At 40.7% G+C, this 21,827-nt stretch overlaps 2 protein-coding genes across 4 annotated transcripts; one reads left to right on the top strand and one right to left on the bottom strand.

Moving 5' to 3' along the window:
• Positions 1 to 26: 26 nt before the first annotated feature.
• Positions 27 to 2,097, bottom strand: LOC115580104 (uncharacterized). Its single transcript, XM_030414017.1, has 2 exons — positions 1,748 to 2,097; positions 27 to 1,644 (listed from the first exon to the last, which is right to left on the bottom strand). The coding sequence occupies exons 1-2, from the start codon at positions 1,828 to 1,830 to the stop codon at positions 969 to 971; spliced, it is 759 nt and encodes a 252-aa protein (XP_030269877.1). The 5' UTR covers positions 1,831 to 2,097; the 3' UTR covers positions 27 to 968.
• A 1,098-nt stretch (positions 2,098 to 3,195) lies between these two features.
• cntf (ciliary neurotrophic factor) lies at positions 3,196 to 16,172 on the top strand. Of its 3 annotated transcripts, none has more exons than XM_030414048.1 (4): positions 3,196 to 3,960; positions 7,098 to 7,412; positions 7,511 to 7,689; positions 15,957 to 16,172. In XM_030414048.1, exons 1-3 carry the CDS (start codon positions 3,841 to 3,843, stop codon positions 7,682 to 7,684), a joined length of 609 nt encoding a protein of 202 aa, XP_030269908.1. In that variant the 5' UTR covers positions 3,196 to 3,840; the 3' UTR covers positions 7,685 to 7,689; positions 15,957 to 16,172. The 3 variants fall into 3 exon arrangements, with proteins under 3 accessions (XP_030269908.1, XP_030269899.1, XP_030269890.1); XM_030414039.1 differs by lacking the exon at positions 15,957 to 16,172 and adding an exon at positions 9,284 to 14,100; XM_030414030.1 differs by lacking the exon at positions 15,957 to 16,172 and having other exon boundaries at positions 3,200 to 3,960; positions 7,511 to 14,100.
• The last annotated feature ends 5,655 nt before the right edge of the window (positions 16,173 to 21,827 follow it).

Below are 21,827 nucleotides of genomic sequence, written 5' to 3'. Positions count from 1 at the left end.
GACATTTTGTGACAATTCACCATCTCTTGTGTGTTTGTGACCTATTTATTTTACGTTGTAAAAATAGTACAAAACAAAATGGGAGTACAAATGTCCACAATAGAACCATATTTAGTCAGAGGTTTCAGGGAAAAGTTTTAACAACGTTTTACAAGTGTATTCCTTTTTTGATGTTTAAAGGTGCAGTATGTAAAAAAAATAAAAATCCGAGCCTTAATTAAAATTATCAACAGAATGTGGAGGAATAACAGTTTTGACATTGTATCATCTATTTACTGTGTTGCAATATTTTTTTTTATAATTGAACTAACAGCAGCCACAGTTAGCAGAAGACAGAGGATACTCTGGTCCTGTGCTGCCCCCTTTTTTGTCGAATGAATTCAACAAGTAACCATTTCTTACATATTGCACCTTTAATAAACAGTAAATCAAATAGAGTCAGCTCGGGAGAAAATAACAGGTCTTCAGTAGTTTTGTACATTTGCATTTGTCATAAAAGATAGGAAATATAGAATCATAGTGGATCATCTGGATTATCTTTGTTGTTTCATCTCATGCTAATCCTGTGTTTAACATTACAACACTGAACTGTGGGTTTTTGACTTAGACAGTATGGACAAATGCAGACCTACAGGAAGTGGCCATAAAGGTTTCCACACCTCTATGAGGGACCCTTTGTGCGCTTGGCGACAGCCCTGAACCCTTGCATACTTGCCTGGAGTGTGGCTAGTAGATGGGGTCAACCCTTAATATCAATACCTAGCTCCTTTCTGTCCACATGTTAAAATGTCTTCGAGCAAGAGCCAGAAACTGTTCTTGCGTGTTTGTGGGGAATAAAAATATAACTGTATGCCTGAGTCATCAATCGTCCCTACAGAGGACAGTGCACTATTTCTACAACATACACACACTTAGAGGAGACATTTCTTCCCACTACTATTGCTTAATGACACCACAGTAAAAACCCATCAGGACATATTGACCCGCTCTCTGTCCCTCTGCATGGAAAACTGCTTCATAGCTCGTTTAGGGGGTATTAAGGTGTTACTCAGTCCGACCCTCCTCTTCTTCGCTTGCTGCCCTCCTGACTCTTCCTCTTTCGTCTCCTGTCCTCCGACACATGAGCCACCTGCATGGGACTCATCTGGATCTGACAGGTCTTCGCTCACAGCTGGATGACAGTCAGTGGGGGTCACAGGGGTCTGGAGGTCACTGTCATGAGCAAACTTGCACTTGATCCCAAACCTGCACCTTCCATCCTTCCTGTACGACACACACATCCTTTTACCCCCTATCTGGGAGGGTTGGGCCTGCAGTGTGAGGGGGACGTGTTTCTGCAAGGCGCTGAGCTTCTGGTCTGCCTGAGCCTTGAAGGGGTTGGCAAACACACTGCTGTCAGAGCAGGTGTTCAGAGAAGGAGGAGGTAGTTTGTTGGGGTTGAGGGAGCCCAGGGAAGGAGGAGGCAGGGTGGACTGGCGGGCTGCAGAGGATGCTGGTATGTGGGGATGTGGTGGTGGTGGTGATGAGGAGGGCTCTGGGTCATCTTCCTCTGGTTCTGACTCACTGGAAGCTGAACCAGTCTCCAGCAAGAAGTTGCGGGTCCTTTTGTCACCTGGAGTCTCATCACTCAGCTCCTTCACAGAACTAGAGAAGTTGCAGAGACAGCTTGTGTAAACTAGCGCAATATTATTTAATATCATACGGCTGTCTGTGGCTTGTGATGCATGTTTAAGTGATTGAATATTACCTAACTCCACCGTTGTTTACATCCTCGGCATCTCCATCGCTGTCAGACTCCGACGACACTCCGTAGCCGACCAGAGAGTTCATCCCTCCGCTGAAGCTAAGCTAGCTAGCTAGTTAGCTCGGTCCCTGAACAGAAGCGCAGTGATACTAATACTGCTTTTTGATGGCTATAATCTAAAAGTTAATAGCAATATGTATTAACACAACACAGCAGGAAACTATTTAATGGTCCCCATGGGCTCTTTGAAAGACAACATCCAGGATTTCCACCGACGTTAGCCGCTGTCACTTAGCCGCCGCTCCGTAATGTTTACATTGTATCCGCCTGCAGCGACACCTGCAGGACGGGAGTGGTATTACACCCTTAAATCATCACCAGCCCACAGACCACATGCAGCACTGTGGTCCTGTGTGTTGTGTGTTTGTGGTGTCTTATTATCAAAGACGCAGCCACATCTTTTGCCATCTTGGCAGTTCCCAAAACAGGATTGTGAAAATATATTAATATATTAGAATATCTTTATTTTTTGTCATTTCAGGTGTGTGTGTGTGGACATTTATCCTGAGACAAACAAATGCTGGTGTAACCAAGACGTAACACTGATGGCAGCTGTTTTCCATTTCCGTGACAGGCTCTGGCATTGTGTGCGTTGGCTTGCTGATGTAGCTTCCTGGCAGTCTAAATGGATCAAACCCATCATTGGTTACACCTGTTGCTTTTCTGCTATGACAAGTAATAATGGCTCCTACAAGAGGACCCACGATAAGCAATTATTTTTTAATATAATACTGAGGTATTCACCATAATGTCCTGTATTAGTACTGACAGTTTGTTGACAGTATGATATGGTTCAATTATATTTTATAATACAGCAATACAACGTGATATATAAAAACTCTGTTACAATATCACAGTAATATTACTACTGTATATCAATGTTATATTTTATATATAAAAACATATTTATGAAAGATATTACCATAGTAAGTCAGTTTCGTCATATTCATGACTTTCATCCCATCAGTCTTTTTATTTCAGTATTTTGAAGTTTTCCCCTCATAATTATGTTTTTTAATGTCATAAATGACTTTTTATGTCACAATTCTGCCTTTTTATGTCACAATTTTGCCTTTTTATGTCACAATCTTGACAGGTTTTTTTTTCCATTATGTGGGCTAATTTATCCCATTATTATGAGAAATATGTCTTTTTCCATCATAATTATTACTTCTTTTTTATCAGAAAAATTTATTAATTTCTGTCTTATAATTTTGATTTAATAATCATGACTTTGTATCCGATCAATAGACCTAAGACTTTTTATTTCATAATTTTGACTAAATATGTCTTTTGCCTTCTAATTATTACTTTTTATGTCGTAAATGCCTGTTTATGTCACAATTTTGACTTTCAGATATTTCATAATTCGTACTTTTTCTGTCGGAATATGACCTTTGTCTTATAATTTTGACATTCTATTCAAAAATTATGACTTTTTGTGTCACAAATATGACTTTTCATGCAATTAGTGACGTTTTATCTCATAATTAGAACTTCACTGGAGCAGTGAGTAAACCCTAACCGTACTGACACGGACTGAACGGCCCAGTAAGCATCCCGCTTAAATTTAGACCCCCTTTACTTTTGTCACTACCAGTAAATCCGATAAGCTCCTCATGAATAAGTGACGGAGCTCTCCTCCTCTTCCTCCTCTCCTCACCTCCTCCTCCTCCTCGACTCTCCGCCCCCGCAGGTCCCGTTAAATTCCTCCTGCCTGGCATCAGGTTCCCGGGGGAAAGGGCGGAGAGTTGGCCACAAACTCCGTCTGTAACATAAGCGACAGGGAGCAGACGAGAGACAAAACTCGTTTTACCGAAACCTTAGAGGCGAGAAGCTCCGTGGCTCTAATTAGTGTCAGCCCAGGGAGGGAGGACCGGAGGCAGGCTGAAGAGCCGCGAGCCGTGTCGGGATGAGGCAGGCGTAACCACGACCGTATATATATTAGGGGGACCGGCCTGTTGCCTGCTGCCTGTTGCTGCTCTCCGGCTTCCAGCGTGTGTCTTCCCGGCAGAGGCAGCTGACTGCAGGGCTACATGGCAGCGAGGCGGACCAGACGCACGACCGGGTCGGATGTGAGCAGGACCACCGCGGCCCGGGCCGCTGCTGTGGCCGAGCAGCTGCGCTACGAGTGCTCCATCTTACTGGAACTTTATGTGAGTAGAGGAGGGGGGCTTGTTTTCCACTGGTAACTACCTGCCAGCAGGAACCAGTATGAGTCCAGAACTGGAGAGAGAAGTGTGTGTGTGTGTGTGTGTGTGTGTGTGTGAGGGAGGGAGGGAAAGAAATAGGCCAAGGTTAAATGGAAAATTAATAGATTCTCTCTTTTTCCTCTCTCTCTCTCTCTCTCTCTCTCTCTCTCTCTCTCTCTCTCTGTGTGTGTGTGTGTGTGTGTGTCCTCTGTGCACACGTGCCTGTAACTGTGTGAGCATTTAAATGTGTGTGTGTGTGTGTGTTTGGAAAGCGGTACTTGTGCGTGAGAGAGAACCGAGAAAGAACGAAGAAAGGGATGCGTGCATGAGCAAGATAAGAGGGTGTGTGTGTGAGAGACTGAGAGAAATTATGTCTAGCACAGCGGGGGGTAAGTATGCACAGTGTGCGTGTGTGTGTGTATGAACTCTGTGGAATGACAGAGGTGGGCGTTTTTTCTGGCACAGGCTCATCAGTGCCTGGGCACGAAGCCCTCGTCTCTTTTCTACAAGCTCTCTTTGCCCATAGGTGTGAGCGCTACCGGTTATTAGAACTTGTTGGTTTCCTGCCAGCTATCTGCCTCATCCTTCCTTTCATGTGGGCTTTGGCCAAGAGCGAGGGAGCGGCCTGGCACACAGCTTCATCCACTCAGATCCCAGGATTTGACCCCTTATCCTCCCTCTATCCTTCATGTCTCCTTCAATATTCTTGTCCTCTCTGACACAGTTCACACACCGCATAGTTTTTTTTTTTTCTGTTTGGAGACACTGCCGCAGCCCCCTGAAGCTATAGGAGCACCAGGGAGCATACCAGTGAACGCACCATGAAGTGGTTGGATATGTCTTAGCCTGTCATACAGACACTTATGTGCGTTTTTGTGTCACCTGTGTTTTTCTCTCCTCGGCTGGGAGGAATTGTCTCTGCAATCCAATACAGATTACGTTTTTCTCAGGAAGAGTGTTGTTTTGTTGGGTTTTTTTTTCCATTTAATACCTCTAGCCATGTTATGATAACTCAAAACAATCAATGAGAAAATTGTCTCTGGCTGCAGTATCCACTTCCTGTGCAGCCCGAGCAGTAAACATTAACTGACCCCCTGACTCTCATACAGAGCAAACGGGTCACATTCGGCCACTTCCTCACACTGCTACTAACTCGCGCGCAGGATTCAACATTAACGCCTCAGAAGAACATTTCACAAGGAGGCCTCCGGGATTCACAACTCACTCAAGCACTAAAGTTGAGGCCTGCTACGGTCGTGCCTGTGAGGTGACCCGTCAACATAATGGCAGATTATGTTCAAAGGTGCCGTCTTCGTTGCAGTATGGCCAGGTGCGATATCCAGAGGTGAAATGTGTCACAACATACATATGAATGAAGCATTGGCGTTGGCACAACTCATGTTCTTTGGAAATAAGGGAACATTCTCGTTTGGTAAAGAGCCCAACTCAAAGCACTTCATCATATTTAGACTTCATAATTACAATAATTACCTTTCCCATGAAGATTGTAACTCATTCCGACCGCGGTATCTTTGAAATAAATTAAGACTGCAGGATGTTGTAAGAACTGACAACGGCATATGTAGTTGCGAAAAGAAAAAAATAAACCGGAGCCAGATAACTTAAAGGAGCACAATGTAGTTTTGGGGAAGAATTTATAACCTTAAAGATCTTCATTGGCTGATTTTTTAATGCCTAAACAAACTAAATAAGCTCTCTTCATTTAAATGACTGAATAAACAAACTGACCTTTAAGGACAACACAGTTTCATACTGTTTTACTTTGCTTATATGTGGCGGACCCTGCCACCTTTCTACCTTCAAACAGTGTTTTTTCCTCTGAGAGCAGCTTGTTGAAAAGCTAAATATTTCTGAGTTTGTATTATCACCTCATTAATATTGTAAATATTAAATTCTGCGTTTGAATTTCTTCAATACTACACAGTGCCCCTTTGAATAGCTGTATTTTTCATAATCATTCCCGGATTGGGGTGATTTTGTAGGAGAGTGCATTTGGCCTTGCTTTGTTTGGTCAATTGATCAGCATATCACTCACAGACAGTATTAATTTGATATAAATGTTAAAGGAAAAGTTACCCTTTTTTGGGCAATAGGCCTATTTGCCTCCTTGCAGAGTAAATTTGCCACCTTTAGCAGCCGAATAGCTAAGCATCAACACTGGAAAGAGCTAGTCCGGCTCTGTGCACTTCTGAAGCTAATCAAAACGTTTGAAAAAATAAAAACACAATCTATTGAAACCTTTTTTTTGTTTTAGGTTTTGAAATGCCCTGTAGACTACAGACAGACTTTAGAAACAAAAGACACAATGATCTTTACAATTGGCCTCAAGAGTAGATTGGATGTCTCCGAGATCGACCACGATGTAAAACCGTAAGATTGCCCAACCCTAGTTGTATATACTTTATTTTATCCATACAAAAATCCTGTGGAGTGTAAAAATGTCATTTTATGGGATCTTCTAGTCTCTAAGCTGAGCTAATAACCTGCTGGTCGTAGCTTCATATTTCTCGTATCTACAGACATGAGAACATGATCAAACTTCTCAACTTAATTCTTGCAAGAAAGTGTATCTCCAAAACTGTTGAACTGGTCTTCTGATGTCATTCAGAAAGTCCTGTCATATCACACCGTATTTATTCATTGCATTGTATCGTATGTCCTGCACCTTTTTTCCCTTGCTGCTGTGGAGCTGTTGTGTTATTTTAACCGGCTCCTTTTAACCTTTCACTTGTTGACTTACTAAATCCTTCCTGGAATTGGGCTGAACACAAATTCCCTTCTCAAAGGAAAACCGTTTCCTCTGTTGTGCGGGCCATATTTTATTCTCTGAAGCATTGTGAATGAGCCTGCAGAAATTCCTCTCACATTAGGAGAAAATCCCTGTTGCCTCTTAGACAATCATCTTCAGTACGGTGCCAAATCTCTGACATCAGTGTGGTTAGTATGTGATAGAACGCATTCCTCAATCACCCACTGAGGCACTTCACTTTCCAACTTCTCCTCCCCTTCCTTTCCCTGTTATTAATGCACCTCTGTTCTCATTTATCACCCTCTTTGTTTTTCTCTCTTCCTTCCTCAAGAAAAAGAAGGAGAGTTTCTCTGCAGATGTTTCTGTGGTGGACGGTCGTCTGGTGTCCGTCCCTCCTCCTTCCTCCCAGCTGGACACCAGGGACAAGCTGTGGCGTCTCCACTCGGCTCTGCTACAGTGCCGCAGCCTGCTGGAGAGAGCCATCACTAAAGAGGAAGAGGAGCTGGGCGATGGGACGAAGGCCGATTATGAGACCCAGAGGAAGAAGGTGAAGGACAGATTATCACTTCTCTTGATCAATACAGGGGAGCTCCTCAAAGCTGTCGACGGCGCGGCCATCCCGACTCCCAGTTTGGACGGATTGGAGGTAGGTACAGATGTGGACAGAGGTGTTGTGATGATGGTGATAAGTTCTGGATGGAAATTAAGGCGGAGCTTGGCGATCTCTCCCATTCTTATTGGCAGATAGACGGTCCGACTGTTCTGTTTGAGCTGAAGCTTTGGGTTTACCGGATCTACAAAGAGGTGGACTACTGGACCAAAACGGCCATCACCACATTGCAAGCCCTGCCCTCTGTGTTAGCCAAGGAGCGAGTGATGGCCACACGAGTCAGGATAACGAGAAGCGCCCGCAGATGAGAGAAGTGTGTGTATGTGTGTGTGTGTGTGTGAAGGAATAATGAGAGAGAAAAGTGGTTGAGGAGAGAGAGAAAGTGGTGGGTGAAGGCATCAAAGGGATGAGGAGATGAAGCGGGATGTTCAGACAGAGGCCAAAGTGAGAAACTGAAGAATAAAGAGGAGTGAAAATAGCCATCTGAGAGAGACAGATCCCCACTGAGACAGAGCGATGAGTGGGTGGGGTTATTTAAGGGCATGAAGCCCCCTTTACATGATCACAGGCCTAAGACAGAGAGGGAGTGATAGGCCATCACCATGTTTGTTACTGCTAATAACAAAGTTTATTTTTTGTAAGGGACAGTTCACCCCAGAATGACATTTTTTGTCTTGCCTGTAGTTTTATTTATCCACCTGGATTGTTTGGGTGTATGTTGCAGAGTTTAGGTGATATCGTTAACCCTCAAATAGAATGGAACTAGATGGCACTCGGCTCAGAGTGGCAATAAATAAATGGATTTAAAAAACTCAACAGCAATGTCTCTCTCTCATAGTCATGACTCCTTTACAAAAGATAATAGATGGACAACATTTTTAGCAGTTTCATGTAGGAACAATTTTTTTATACTGACTACACCACCAATTGTATCACTACAGTAAGCCTCCTGTAGCGATGCAATAACTAGGCTAGCTAAAGTTATGGCTCAGCTGAGGAGGACGCCATTAATAAATTCATCATCTCGCTCCGTACAGTTGGCGGGCTTCATTCATTAGAAAGAAATAGTTACCGTAGGGATGTTAGAGATTAATGACTAATCCATTAATCGCCGTTCATAATTTTATCCGATTAAGAATGGCTTAATCAACAATAAGAGATGGGCACAAAAAGCGTTGTGATGCAAATTAAAGTAATTTCTTATCAAATATATTAAAATAAAATCCAAAGTACTGGTATGAGAAAATGTGTTTGATTAAAGTCATTTGTCATTTAAAAAATACGAAGAGACATTCTATACCGACTATTAATAAATTTTACCCATTTAGTATTTGTGTTATTCAAGTAACTTTGCGTTACTTTACCGGTTCTTTTGCTGCTGATGTAGCCACTCTGACTCTGCATCAAACAGCGATCTCGACAGTGGTTAAAACAGTTTTCCTATGAGATAACATCCAACATGTTTAATTTATTATTAATGATTAACCAGTAATTGCCTGTTATGGCAGCCAACTATCAATTAAATTAAACCATAGTTCCTACATGAATCTGCTTACAGCAAGGTCTGTGGATTATCTTGAGTAACTGAGTCATGATTTCTGGAAATGAACCACAAGCCGAGAGCATCAAGTTCCATGAAATTCAAGAGAAGGCAGACAGACTCTAGGAGGGATGTCTACAAAACTTGGCAACTCACACCAAAACAATAGTGACACAGGTAAGACAGAAAGTTTGTATTTAATTTTGGGCTGGACTGTTCCTTTAAGTGTTGCAGACTCTAATACAATAGTATATTTGTTGTTGTAAGATGAGCTCCAACAATGTATTCAAGATTAAGAGTTATGATATAATTTCTTTCTTTCTTTCTTTCTTTCTTTCTTTCTTTCTTTCTTTCTTTCCAATTTTAGTGTTGGAGAAGCATGACATGATTAACACCAACTTGCACTCCTCTGACACATCCGAAGTTATTACTTATTAGTTATTACACTGCAGCTGAAGCAGGAAAGAGTCAGCGAGGGGCACATTCAGATGAAAATGAGGCCATTTGAATTCATGCCATCAGCAGACTGTAGCTCTGATATGTGTGGTTTTGAATACTGTGGCTATAAATCATTCCACAAAGATCATCTGGGGATGTTCAGTGTGTGGAGATACAAAAAAAGATCTGTGTAACAGCACCCTCTTGCGTTTACATGGTGCTATTACAAAGATTTGTTCCTTCTTTCTTGATTTTTCCTTGGTAAGGCTTTTGTCAAATTATCCTGTGTTCTTATATTTTTTGTTCTGTTTTTAGGACACTTTCTTAGCAATGACATCATGTTGAACCACGTCACAGGATTTGTGTGGTGCAACACTAACAGTCCAAACTGATGGGAACACGAATGGGCACATAAGTAGCAGGGCCGTGGAAATACAGTGTAAATAGTAGAAGTCTGCTGACGTAAGTGATAAAAGCAAATTTAGTATTTGTTCATTTATTTGTGACTCTGATTTTTATCTCATTAAAATGACATAAAAATGCAGTTAATTTACATCTACATTAAGTAAAATGTGACAATTTTGACTTCCAGTTATGTGAAAGGAAGAATGTCTGTTTGTTAAGTGATCAACTGTCTCTTCGATGGGCAGTTGCAGCTTGCACTGCAGAAATCAGCGTACAGTCGATAGGTGAACTCTGTCAGTCTACACTGGGCTGCGTTACTAATGAAATTAGCATCAGCCGCAGTCTCAGATTGTCTTTAATGATGCATGAAGCTTTGGGGCAAGAAAAAGAGAACATATATATCAATATATATGAAGAGGTTATGTAGGAAAAAGCAAGCAAACCATCACAGTGTACCAATTTTCATATCAACATGAGCAGTGATTTCACAGTTAAACTTGTGTCATTTATGTAGATTGCACTTTGTTTTTATTTGTCACATTCTGTATGAAGTATGTGTAGGTTGATAAACTGTTGGTAGGTGCACTGGGAGTAAGAACGGTGAGAGACTCGAGGCTACCAAACTGTCTTCCGGCTGAATATTGTTACTGGAAGGCGACGTAAATGCATTTAGTTGTTTGATGCAGCGATGAATATCACAGATGAAATGTAAGCACTAAGAAAATAAGAGCATAAAGTTCAAATGCATGCTAAATAGCTAGTTATTATTTGCCGTGCAGCACTTTCAGTGTCACGTAAAAAAGCAATATTACATGAATTGCATTTGCTCTTCTGCATTCGACTGAGGACGTATTATCTTTCCTTGTCTTCCTTTTCATCTACTCTGATGATGAGCTATCTGCTGAGCTACACAGAGCATTATTTTCGTCAGCTTCCTTCTGTTTTGAGTTGGTTGATTCGCGGCTCTGGTTGGGCCACAGAGCCTAGACAAATTTGAACACTGGGTTAAAAAATGCAAGTATGCTGCTATAGGTGCCACAGAAGAAACATCAACCAAGGAACCCAAAAAAGAAGAACGGCTCATTGCATTACTGAATCTTCTGATTCAGTGATAAAAAAAAAAATGGCTCCAGAGAATATAAGAACACACTGCGAGAGAGCAGGTTTAACGACTGATGTTGTGATAGGCACGTTGTTCGTTCCTCGATTTTGTTTGGGAAAGACTCCTATTTGCTGTGTCGTTGTGGTCCCATCAGCAATATTTGGTCAGACTTGCCCCATTTGGTCACGATATAATCAGCCCTGTCAATCATTTGGACAGTCATTATCCTACTCTTTGAAGTGTGTTCTTTCACAGTCTTCTTCAGAAGACATACGAAGGAGTTATGTTGGGTTTTGGTGTGTTTCCTCCATGCATCTCTCTTAGACTGCAATACAGCTGACACCACAGTCTGGCCCCAAAGCAAGACTCAGTGAAGTAATGACTCTTTCCTTTTTTTTAGGTTCCTTGGTGATAATGGGGGAAGTCAGTGAGTTTAAAGGCTGATCAAACACGAGAGTAGCAGCATTTTACTGTAGAAAGTTATCACGATCGCAATCGCGTTATTCTCCGTTACGAAACACAAGAGTCACCCTGTTACAAAGTATTCCACCAGCACTGGGACTACTGGGCCAATGCATCGGTCCCACTGAAATGAATGAGGCTGTATATCTTTGACTTTTCAGTGGTATTGTCTGTCTGAATGCAGCCTTGGAGCCGCAACGTTAGCCTTATGGGACATCTAAGTTGTCCCAGGTTCTTCACGTTAAAGCCCCCCGTTGCTTTCTATGTGCCACACACATCATCTGTCAGAGGCGGATTGACCTTCACAAGACTCAAACCAGTCCGTCCTCTTCCGGCACATCACAGGAAGTGCAGCTATGAGGTTACATTCCTGAAAAACAAGATGTTTTATTTGTGTATTGATTGATTGTTTCCACCCCCAATACATTTTTGTTACTGTGTGTCTTCTTTACCAGTGTAGTTTGTTCCACCACCAGGCGCCCTCTCTTTTGACCTCTGGTGCAGGGAGAGCTCGCTCCAGAGAAATGGCTCAAAGCACAAAGAGAGGATTAGGTTACCATCACATCTGTCTATAAGCAGCAATCATTCTGTAGGAAACCGACACACTCGTTAGAGTCCGAGCAGCGGTGGGATTCTCACTTTGTAAAGACTGAATGACAAACTGCCTTATCATAAAGAATATATGATTTAACTCTCTTTATCCCAAATGGTCCATTAAATTGTCTTATCTTTTGAGTTTATGGTCACGCAAGAATAATCCCTGTGTGGCTTTATTTGTGCAACAACTGTCCTGCTTGGTACAATTTGATCCTCGATCAAATGTTAACAAAGGAGACCAGACACCGAGGCTGGATTTAATCTGTGGGCTGTCAAATTTATTTTGTATTTCCATTCATCACTGTAGTACAGAAATCTCCTCAGTGTCTTAAACCAAATCTGTCTTCTAGAATGAAAACATCCTCTCTTGAGATTTTCAAGTTAAGCCGCTTTCAGACATGGAATCTGTAACATTGATGGGTTCCTCTACCTGTTTCAAACATACAGTTCACTGATAGATCTGTGATGCAAGACTAAACAATGTGCTGGAGCTGCAATCAGCAAATATTGTCAGGGCCATGTATTACTTTTTTGATTGATCAGATATTGGTGCTGCCCATAGAGCCATCTTAGTTTTCTGCTAACTTGAAGGGGAATAAAACAATGTAATGGTGCAGCCTTTCTAGACTTTCCAAATGTTATCAGACCAAATGGCTCAAAATCTGACAGTGAAACGAGTAATTTTCTGGGGTTGTGACACTGAAACCAGAAGCACTGCATCGTGCTCGTTTGCCCCGTGGACCAGTCAGGCTTCTGTCCCTGAGCTGTGCGGTTGAATAATGGCCAGAACAATTGTTGCAGAATGTAATGATGTCACAGAGCATTTAACCTCTGACCTTTTGGATATCAAACGCCATGACTTCATCATTTAATCCTATTACACATTTGAATGTCAAATCTTATTGTAATTATTATATGAATTTTTGAGTTGTGTCCAAATATATGTTTTGTGAGGTCACAGTGACTTTGACCTCTGACCTTTGGCCACCAAATTCTGATCAGTTCATCCAAATGTCAAGGTGGACATTTGTACCCAATTTGAAAAATTCACTCAGTGCATTCTCGAGACACAGTGTGTACAAAAATGGTACATATGGATAGATGTATGCTGCTTCTTCCACAGCATAGGAAGCTTATGGAAAAAAAGTCTGTTGGGCCAATGTATCGCTGTAATTACATAATTTGGCCACTATGTAAAATTGGTGTCACAGCCTGCTACAGTAACTCGGGACTCTCTCTGTAACACACACAATGATTGATTATAAAGTAATGAAAATATCCGTCTGCCGATAGACCCCCCTAAATTTCACACACTGGAACATCTAGACAAAAAATACAGCCAATATGTATTCATATTTTAGAACCTGGAACAAGTGAGATATTGACATTTTGGCTGAAAAATGTCTCAAACAACCAAAAAGAACTGATGAAGTAACGGGCCGTTTACTCAACTAATCACTTCAGCTCGACAATATCATAATTTACGGATATTGTGCAAGATAGGACTCCAACCTGCAGCGTACTGTCATGCTGTGCTGTTGTGATAGGACAGTTCTGTCACATCAGCTTTGGACCAATGTCCAGCCAGTTTTTTTTTTTTTTTTTTTGCAAAAGTAGCAGAAGTCTCTCGACTGAGTCAAATCTGCTGCCTCAAACTGTCCTCTGTGATCAAAGTGCAGCACTCTAAGCTTCGTTCCCACTCTGCCGTGATTGGTTTGCACACTAAACTCAAAATGCTCACACGTAAGAACACTGTAATCCTGACCTTGCTTTAACTGGTAACTTGAGCCATGTAGAGGAACATTTTACAGAAATGTGACCTTAAAGGATTCAGTCCTTTGTTTGAAAGTAGATTTTACACATTATTTCATGTCTAAAGAGGCTTAATGCAACGTAAGAGTAGACCAGCACTAGCCCTCAGTTTTATTTGGAAAGTCAGGGCCAAAATGGAGAACAAGACACACATTTCTTCTACAGCTTTAACATTGTTCTTTCTTTTTCAAAGAAAAAAAACTTTGTGGAGAGAGCATCAGTTGATGCATTGTGAATATGACACATGAGCGATGTCTTTTTTAGTGTTTGTCTGAACTTTGGTATGGTGTACAAACTTATTTATTGACGACTGGACTTCTGATGGCGTGCAAGTGGGTTGAAATAAATTGATCTTGGCTATAATCTGAGTCGTCTCTTGTGTCTGTGTGACTTCGAAACAGATTGAGTCACAAATGTTGCTGATGAGAAAAGGAAGCATGTCTTTTCTTCTGGTGCGAGAAAAACTGATGTGAGGAAAAATGTGTGTTGTGTGAGTTTGAATATCAGGAGTAAGATTGTGTGTCCGTGTGTGTCTGTGTGTGTGTGTGTGTGTGTGTGTGTGTGTGTGTGTGTGTGTTTATGTGTAACTGTAAGAAAGGACAGGATGTGTGTTTGAGCGAAAGGGGTGGGGTGTGTGTTTAAAAGGGTGTGCGTGTCTCTGTGTGTGTTTGTGCACGTGTGCGTGTGTTTTTTATATGTGTTTATGTATATGTGCATGTGTGTGTGCATCTCTTCGTTTGTGTGTGCGGTTGTTAGGGAAGGAGTGGCAGCCAGGATGCCTGTGGAAGAGGGGGGAGGTGTGTGTGTTTGTTTGTGTGTGTGTGCGTGAGTGTGCGTGTGTGTGTGTGAGAGAGGGAAAGAGAGAGAGAGAGTGTGTTGCGAGCAAGAGAGAAAATATGCGTGTGTGTTACAGGGAGAGAGAGAGACAGAGAGAGAAAATGGGTGTGTGTTTGTGTGTCTCTGTGTGTGCTTGTGCGCATGTGTCCGTATGTGCTTGCGCATTCGTGCACATGTGGGTGTATGTGTGTCTGAGAGAGACAGAGAGATGAAAAAAAGAAGGGGAGAGAGGGCAGGAAAGTGTGTGTGTGTGTGTTTGTGTGTGTGTGTGAGTGTGTGAGAGAGACAGACAGACAGGCAGACAGACAGACAGAGTGAGGGAGGGAGGGGAGAAAGAGCAAGCAGGAGACAGAATGTGTGTGTGTATGGGTGTGTGTGTGTGTGTTGCTGTGTGTGTGTGTAATGCCTGTGAATGTTTGTGCAGGCGTGTGTGTGTGTGTGTTACTGTGTGTGTGTAAGTGTGTGAGAGAAGCAGAGCAAGAGAGGGAATGTGTGTGTGTGTGTGTTAGTGAGAGAGTGAATGAGCGAGCAAGGAAGAGAGAGAGAGAGGACATGTACGTGTGTGTGTGTGTACGTGTGTGTGAGAGAGTGGGGGAGGGGTGTACAAGAGAGATGTGTGTGTGTTTGTGTGTGTGTGTGAAAGGAAAGAGAGGGAATGTGTGTGTGTGTGTTTGTGTGTAAGAGCGTGTGTGTGTGTGTGTGAGAGAGAGAGAGAGAGAGAGAGAGAGAGAGCGCCTGCGTAGGAGGGAATGTGCGTGTGTGTGTGTTTGTGTGACTGTGTGTGTGTGTATGCTTGTGTGTGATGTGTGTGTGTGTCTGACAGAGATAGAGGGGGAGGGGTGTGTGTGTGGGGAGAGCTAGGAGCAAGCTCTGCAAATGCTGTGTGTGTGTGTGTGTGTGTGTGTGTGTGTGTGTCTGTGTGTTACAGCAGCACAATATGTGCCTGTGCTGAATGAAAGGGAAATGAATGCAGTGTGTGTGTGTGTGTGTGTCTGTCTGTGTGTGTTTGTGTGTCTGTGTGTGTGTGTGTGTGTGTGTGTGTGTGTGTGTATGCGTGCTGTGGAAGCTGGTGTGTGTCCTTTATTGTGTGTGTATATGTGTGTAGTTGTGAGGGCTGTATAATTGTGTGTTGCTGTACATGTGCACTGGTTGCACGTGCATGTGTGTGTTTGTCTTCAGTAAGGATTGTGTCGCTGCGTGTGAATGTGAATATGAATGTGTAAGTGTGTGTGTGTTTGGGGGGTATTGGTGCGGGTGATGAAGCGTTCATGATAGTGCGCACACACAAACAGAGCAGAATTACAATTAAACCAAACTCATTCAGCAGCTCACAGATCTCCATACATTTTCTCTCACATCCCTCTTCTTCTGTCTTATCTCCTTGCAGCATCACTGCAGAGCTTCATGATGACTGCTAACATCCCAACTCATACTTTCATATTCGTCAAGTGGTTCCATTTTCCATCAGCTCCGGATCTTCATAATTATCTGTCAACACAGAGTCCCATTTAGATTTTGTTTATTAGAAGTTCGAAGGTAAGTCTGGTGGAAAATATGCAGGAAGCCTACAGCAGGGGTCGGCCATTAGGTTCAGCCAAAGGGCAGTTTTCTCAGCAGTGCTCAGTGCAGGTTAACAGGTGCAGTGGAGACACAGCTGGCCTGTATATTTCCAATCCTTCGGTTTGTTTGAATAATGTGTTGTTTAATTTGTCCAAAAATAAAAGAACTATTTGGCTGATTTTAGCTTTGGTCCAAGTCATGGCCTGGACAGTAGCCCAGCCTGGAAAATAGTGTAATCAACAGATGTGGAGGAATCAAATTTTTATCAATTGATTAGGGCAGCTGTCAATCTAGGCTACCATAAAGATCTACTACTCTGGCTAGTCTCTCTTAAAACTGTACAAAAGCAGAATGGTCACTGAAAACCGGGGTTTTAAAATACAGTGAGAGAAATGTGCAGGAGATACTCGATACTAATCGACTTTTAGTCTCTAGAGGCAGATAAAAACCCAATATAATGATAGCTTACAGACATTATCTGTATTGAAATCAGAAAAAAATAAATTTTATTGGAGTTAACTCTGACAGACAGCTAACTACAGTGACATAACACATGGAATTACAGTAAGAAACCGCAGCCAGGAGCAATAATGCTAAAACCCTCACAGTGGACATACACTGGACAAAAAACACACCAATAACCACTAACATGTGTTAGCTGTGATGAAAAGGTGTGACACTATGATGCATGTTGAAGTTAAGGCCACTGACACTGAATATCTTTCCATTCAAGCATCGTTCAGTGGGCGACGAATTCAAAATAGAGACTGAGGCAAAATAAAATAGCAATCGCTGTTGTTAGTGGCCTCCGTGTCACTAACTGATTCCTGCTAGCTGCTTGATCGGTACTCCATGTGCAACTCTCATCAGAGATGAGAAGGGTAGTAGGATGTCTCACTACTTCCATCATCAGCTCCAGGAAAAAAATCGATGTGTCTAATTCAGAATATTACTGATTAAGACTTTTTAAACAAACACAGGAAAAAAACAGAAAGGCTATCTCATCTCCTGACAAAGTAAAAGTAGTCAATCGCCTAATTTCAGCTGGTTTACCTGCATTTAAAAAAAAACTTGCATATACACACTAATATTGGTGTAAAGGTGGTTTAACAGAGACTGCACAAAGTCAGCTCTACAGGTAGTGACAAACTGTGATCACTGTTGGGACTTGGGACTAATGCATTACAAGTTATCACACACAAAAAGTTAGTTTGCTTTATTAAATGATTGCCATTCGAGTTAGAGTACAGACACCAACTTTATCTATATATTTGTATCATTAGCATGTTTAAAAATCCTGTTGTTTCCTGAAAGTGTACACTGCCATGGCAATATTGCCATTACATTAGTGCAAATAACTTATAATTAAAATAACTAAAACTAAATAACTACTATGTATAAAGACAAAGACTCACTCAAACAATTTGAGCAGGGCTGCAAAGCAACTCTAGTGATGGCAGAGAATAAAAATATAGAGCTGGAAATCAGCATAATGCCCCCCATTAACTTTAGATATCCCCCATGAACGCATTAATGTTATCAGAACATGGTTTCAGGAACTACGCACCTTTTAACTGGAATAAAAAGCAAACTGGCATGAAACTAGATTCTTACACCTCCCTTTTTTTGTTAAGGTGTGTTTTTTCTGTTCTTGTGATTGTTTCATGTTCTCAATTCTCTCTTAATCTCACCGTAATCTCAATGGGACAGCATGATTAATAAAGATTAAGCAAATACAAATAAAATCAAACAAAAACCATTGCATGCCATGCAATGTACTGTAGATCAATGGTTAGATCAACTTTAGATCTGTAATTTGTTTGTGGGATGTAAATCTTCTTTGTTTTATTAATAGCCTCGACTGGATTCCATCTATGTTGAAATTGGTTGGATTATTAATCTGTTATTCATCTTTTTAATTGATCAGACTTCAGTTTGGCACCATTTTTTTGTTTTTGTTCCGACCCAGTAAATAGTGCAGCACATGGCCCTGAACAAGTAATATTATCAGTTTGCTCCCACACGATTGTTTTGATTATTAAAGAGTTAAGTCATGTTATTTAAAATGTTTCACCTTTACTTTCATAACAAGTTTTCTAAAACTGCGTAATAAAAATGTGTTGTAACCCATCACAGCTGCTGGTAAGACTATCACTGCACTATCTTAGTTATTTTAATGATATCCTCAGGGTGTTTTGATATAAGTAGATACTGTACATATATAAATAAAGCAATAGGGATATGTTATGGACATAAGTTTAACTATTTAAAAAATCCGAAATGTAGCAGAATCAGAAACAAAGCTGTAATATAACAGCCATGATCCTTAATTGCCTTTGGAGAAGAGGCCAACCAGCGCTGCAGCAACATCAGAACGTTAAACAACAATTGACCCTGAATCAAAATAACCTGACTTTATGCCGATTGTTTTATCAGGTTTCAACAAAGTACATGTTAATATTGTACACCCACTCATAACAACTAAAGCAACAGAGTTTGGTGATTACAGGGTTTATTGTGTTTGTTTTTTTTTTCAATTAAAAAATGCTTCTTTAGATTTTGTAGACCTGAACTTGAACCTTTCTATAAAGGATATTTTCTAACACTGTTCCTCATCTTTTCCACTGATGATTCATGAGAGTTTCATGTCCATCCAAAGCTTGGAAGGGATCCAATTGCCAGTCAACTATTGTCTAAGCGCATAATGAGTGAGACCTCCATTTCTGAAGCACTGAAGCACTCGTCTAAAAGGACTAGTAAAGATATTTTTTTCTTGGGGGACCATGAATGTTTGTTGAAGAGCCAGTTTCTTTTCCATGCTCTGCTTTTTGCTTTTCCCCACCCTACAGATTTGTTTTATGTTTCAAAATGAGATCTTTGACAGATCACAGTAGCATGACTTTTCCTGACTGGATGGAGGCACTGAGCTGTCATTCAACTATGCTTCTGATTTAACATCTGGACAAACATGGCAGCAGATTTTCAAATTTCTTTCCTAAAATAGTGACACATTTATATAATCATTCATAATCGTCATCATTTATGTCTAAACTTACTTGTTTTTAATGTTTTAGGGAGGCTGGAGAAACATAAAATTGCATTTTGTATACCTGAATTTTTGTTGGCCGATTTGATTATTGAAATAATATTATTACAAATGGGTGCCTACATTACCCACAAAGCAACTTAACCACTGAGTTATCACTGGATGCAATTGATCAGATTACATGTAGCTTTCTCTGGAGTCACAAAAGACTTTATACTACTTTTTCCACATATGCAATAGTACTCCCAAATATCTCTAAACACTTACACTTTAATGTGTAAAATTGTTGGAGTTACCCTTTAAACATTCATTCATGAGCAATAATAATACACTTCATAATGGTGTATATACTGTATATAGTATGTCATCATACATACATATATTATATAATATAATATATATATATAATTGAAGATTTATAAAAAAGTTACCAGCCAAATTACAATCAGAGAGATGTCTGCAGCTCTCTCAGTCAGTATCAGAATACAGGATGTGTAATGAAAACTTAAGTAAGACGGGCCAAATCATAATATATTATTGATCTCAATATGTAATATCCATATAGGCTACTGTATGTTGTCTCTCCTTCTTTCTAGTTACCCTCCTTATAGATTATTAATGGGCCTCTCAGAGCATTGATGGAAAAGTTAACTGGTGTACTTGACAACAGACAAGGTACAGTGTAGTTTCATGTGTTGGGCCCGCTACTCTATCAATATTATGGCTTTAGATTTGGTCATAAAATTCAATAATTCAAAGAATAGGTAAACTCATTCAAAACTCACTCTGATTTATCTTGAAATTAAGCCATCAGTGTAGTGTTAAGTACAGTATTTATGCATTTTGGTGGCGATAAAAACTGATTAATGCTCAAAGCAGTGTGACAGAGATATCGAAATGAATCATGTTATTTTCCCACAGTATTGTGCAAAATAGAATGGTCTGTATATAAACTTGTGAATGACCTTTTTCATCATTACAACTTTGTCCAGAAATCTAGGTCTTGCAACATGCAATGTGTATAAATTAGAAGAAAGGAAGTGGCTAATCAGTGTAACTGTAGCCTTCTTTCCCCTGTGATTAGCATTTCATTAGCCAACTCCCTGGAACCTAATGTAATGTAAGCCACATGTGACTGTCCTGCACAAGCCCTATTCTTTCTTTTTAAATCAAATGTATATTTATGACACATACTCTTATAATTAAGCAACATATTTTAAAATTCTTCCCCATTTACATTTTAGATCATGTGTTGCATGATAAAAAATCACAGCCATTTCATGTAAATAGTGAAGCTAAGTTTTCTCATCATATCAACACAGTCTGAGGTGTTTCAGATTTATACCATAATAATTCTTTATATTATGTTCCAAATAGACAAATAGCAAAATGGTGCTTAAATAAAACTTCCAATATCGATGAAATAATTTTAGATTGTTCTATGGAGTCTTATGAAGGAAGGTTAACAAAATGTATCCTGATTTGCACCAAAAGTTAATGTATGTAATGTATATTGTGTCTATGTTTATAGTGGGCCGTGACCCATCCTCCATCCATCGTAAAAGCTGTTCAGTAGTTTTTGTGTAATCGGGCTGTCAAACCAACCAACCAACCAACCAACCCAACCCAACCCAACCAACCAACCAACCCAACCCAACCCAACCAACCAACCAACCAACCAAACCAAATCAAACCAAACCAACCAGCCAACCAACCAACCAACCAGCCAACCAACCAACCAACCAACCAACCAACCAAATGAAACCAATCAACCAACCCAAACAAACAAACAAACAACCTAGGTGGAAAACACAACCTCCTTGGTGTGGCGCTGAATAGCTCACTTGGTAGAGCTTGCCCTCCATGTACACAGGCTGTGTGTATGTCACAATGGCCCAAGGTTTGGATCCTGTTGCCCTTGTCCTCACGTCATCGACTCCTCTCTACTGCTATGCCTTATTCATCACATATTCTATCAATAAGGCAAAAAACAAAGATAGAATAAGTAAACAGAATGTGCTAATAAGATCTGTGAATTATAATCACTAATAGAGGATGGTGATTTTTGGATGAAAAGTGAAGCAAATCTATCAGTCACTTGCATATATCCTTCACCAGCAGCACCATCTGGCTGGTGGCTGATGCTAATTTTGTGTCCTGACAGAAACCTCTGCTTTGTGTTTGCCTTCACCATTTTTATACACACCTTATACCCACTAGTGCATAGGTAAGTTTGTTAATATACCCTTTTCAGACTTAAAGGTGCAATATGTAAGATTTTAGTTGAAAACAATTGACATTATGCTGTCTATGTATTGGATTGCAGTGATAACTGCTATCTAGTAAGCAGGCTAATTTTAATGCATGGTAATGGTAAGATCTGTGTAAGAGCAGTTGGTCCATGTTTGCAGATGGAGATTAGTCGTATCCCAGTTTAATGTTTGTATTTTGTCAGTCAGTAAGGTTTTTTATATGTTGAAATAACAAAAGACTCAGTGTACACAGTAAGCTACCTTACACCAATGAACCATGTAGCTCCTTGGCACACAATTTGTGGACTGGAGGTCTTGCTAACCTGTTGATAAAACAGGCAGGTGAGTCTTTGTGTTTGTACATTAGACAAGAAAACGTCCTCTATCTTGCATTAATGTC

Source organism: Sparus aurata, chromosome 1, assembly GCF_900880675.1.
Source record: "Sparus aurata chromosome 1, fSpaAur1.1, whole genome shotgun sequence".
NCBI lineage: Eukaryota > Metazoa > Chordata > Actinopteri > Spariformes > Sparidae > Sparus > Sparus aurata.
Note: the sequence above shows the minus strand (reverse complement) of the source record. Positions and strands in the feature narration are given on the sequence as shown.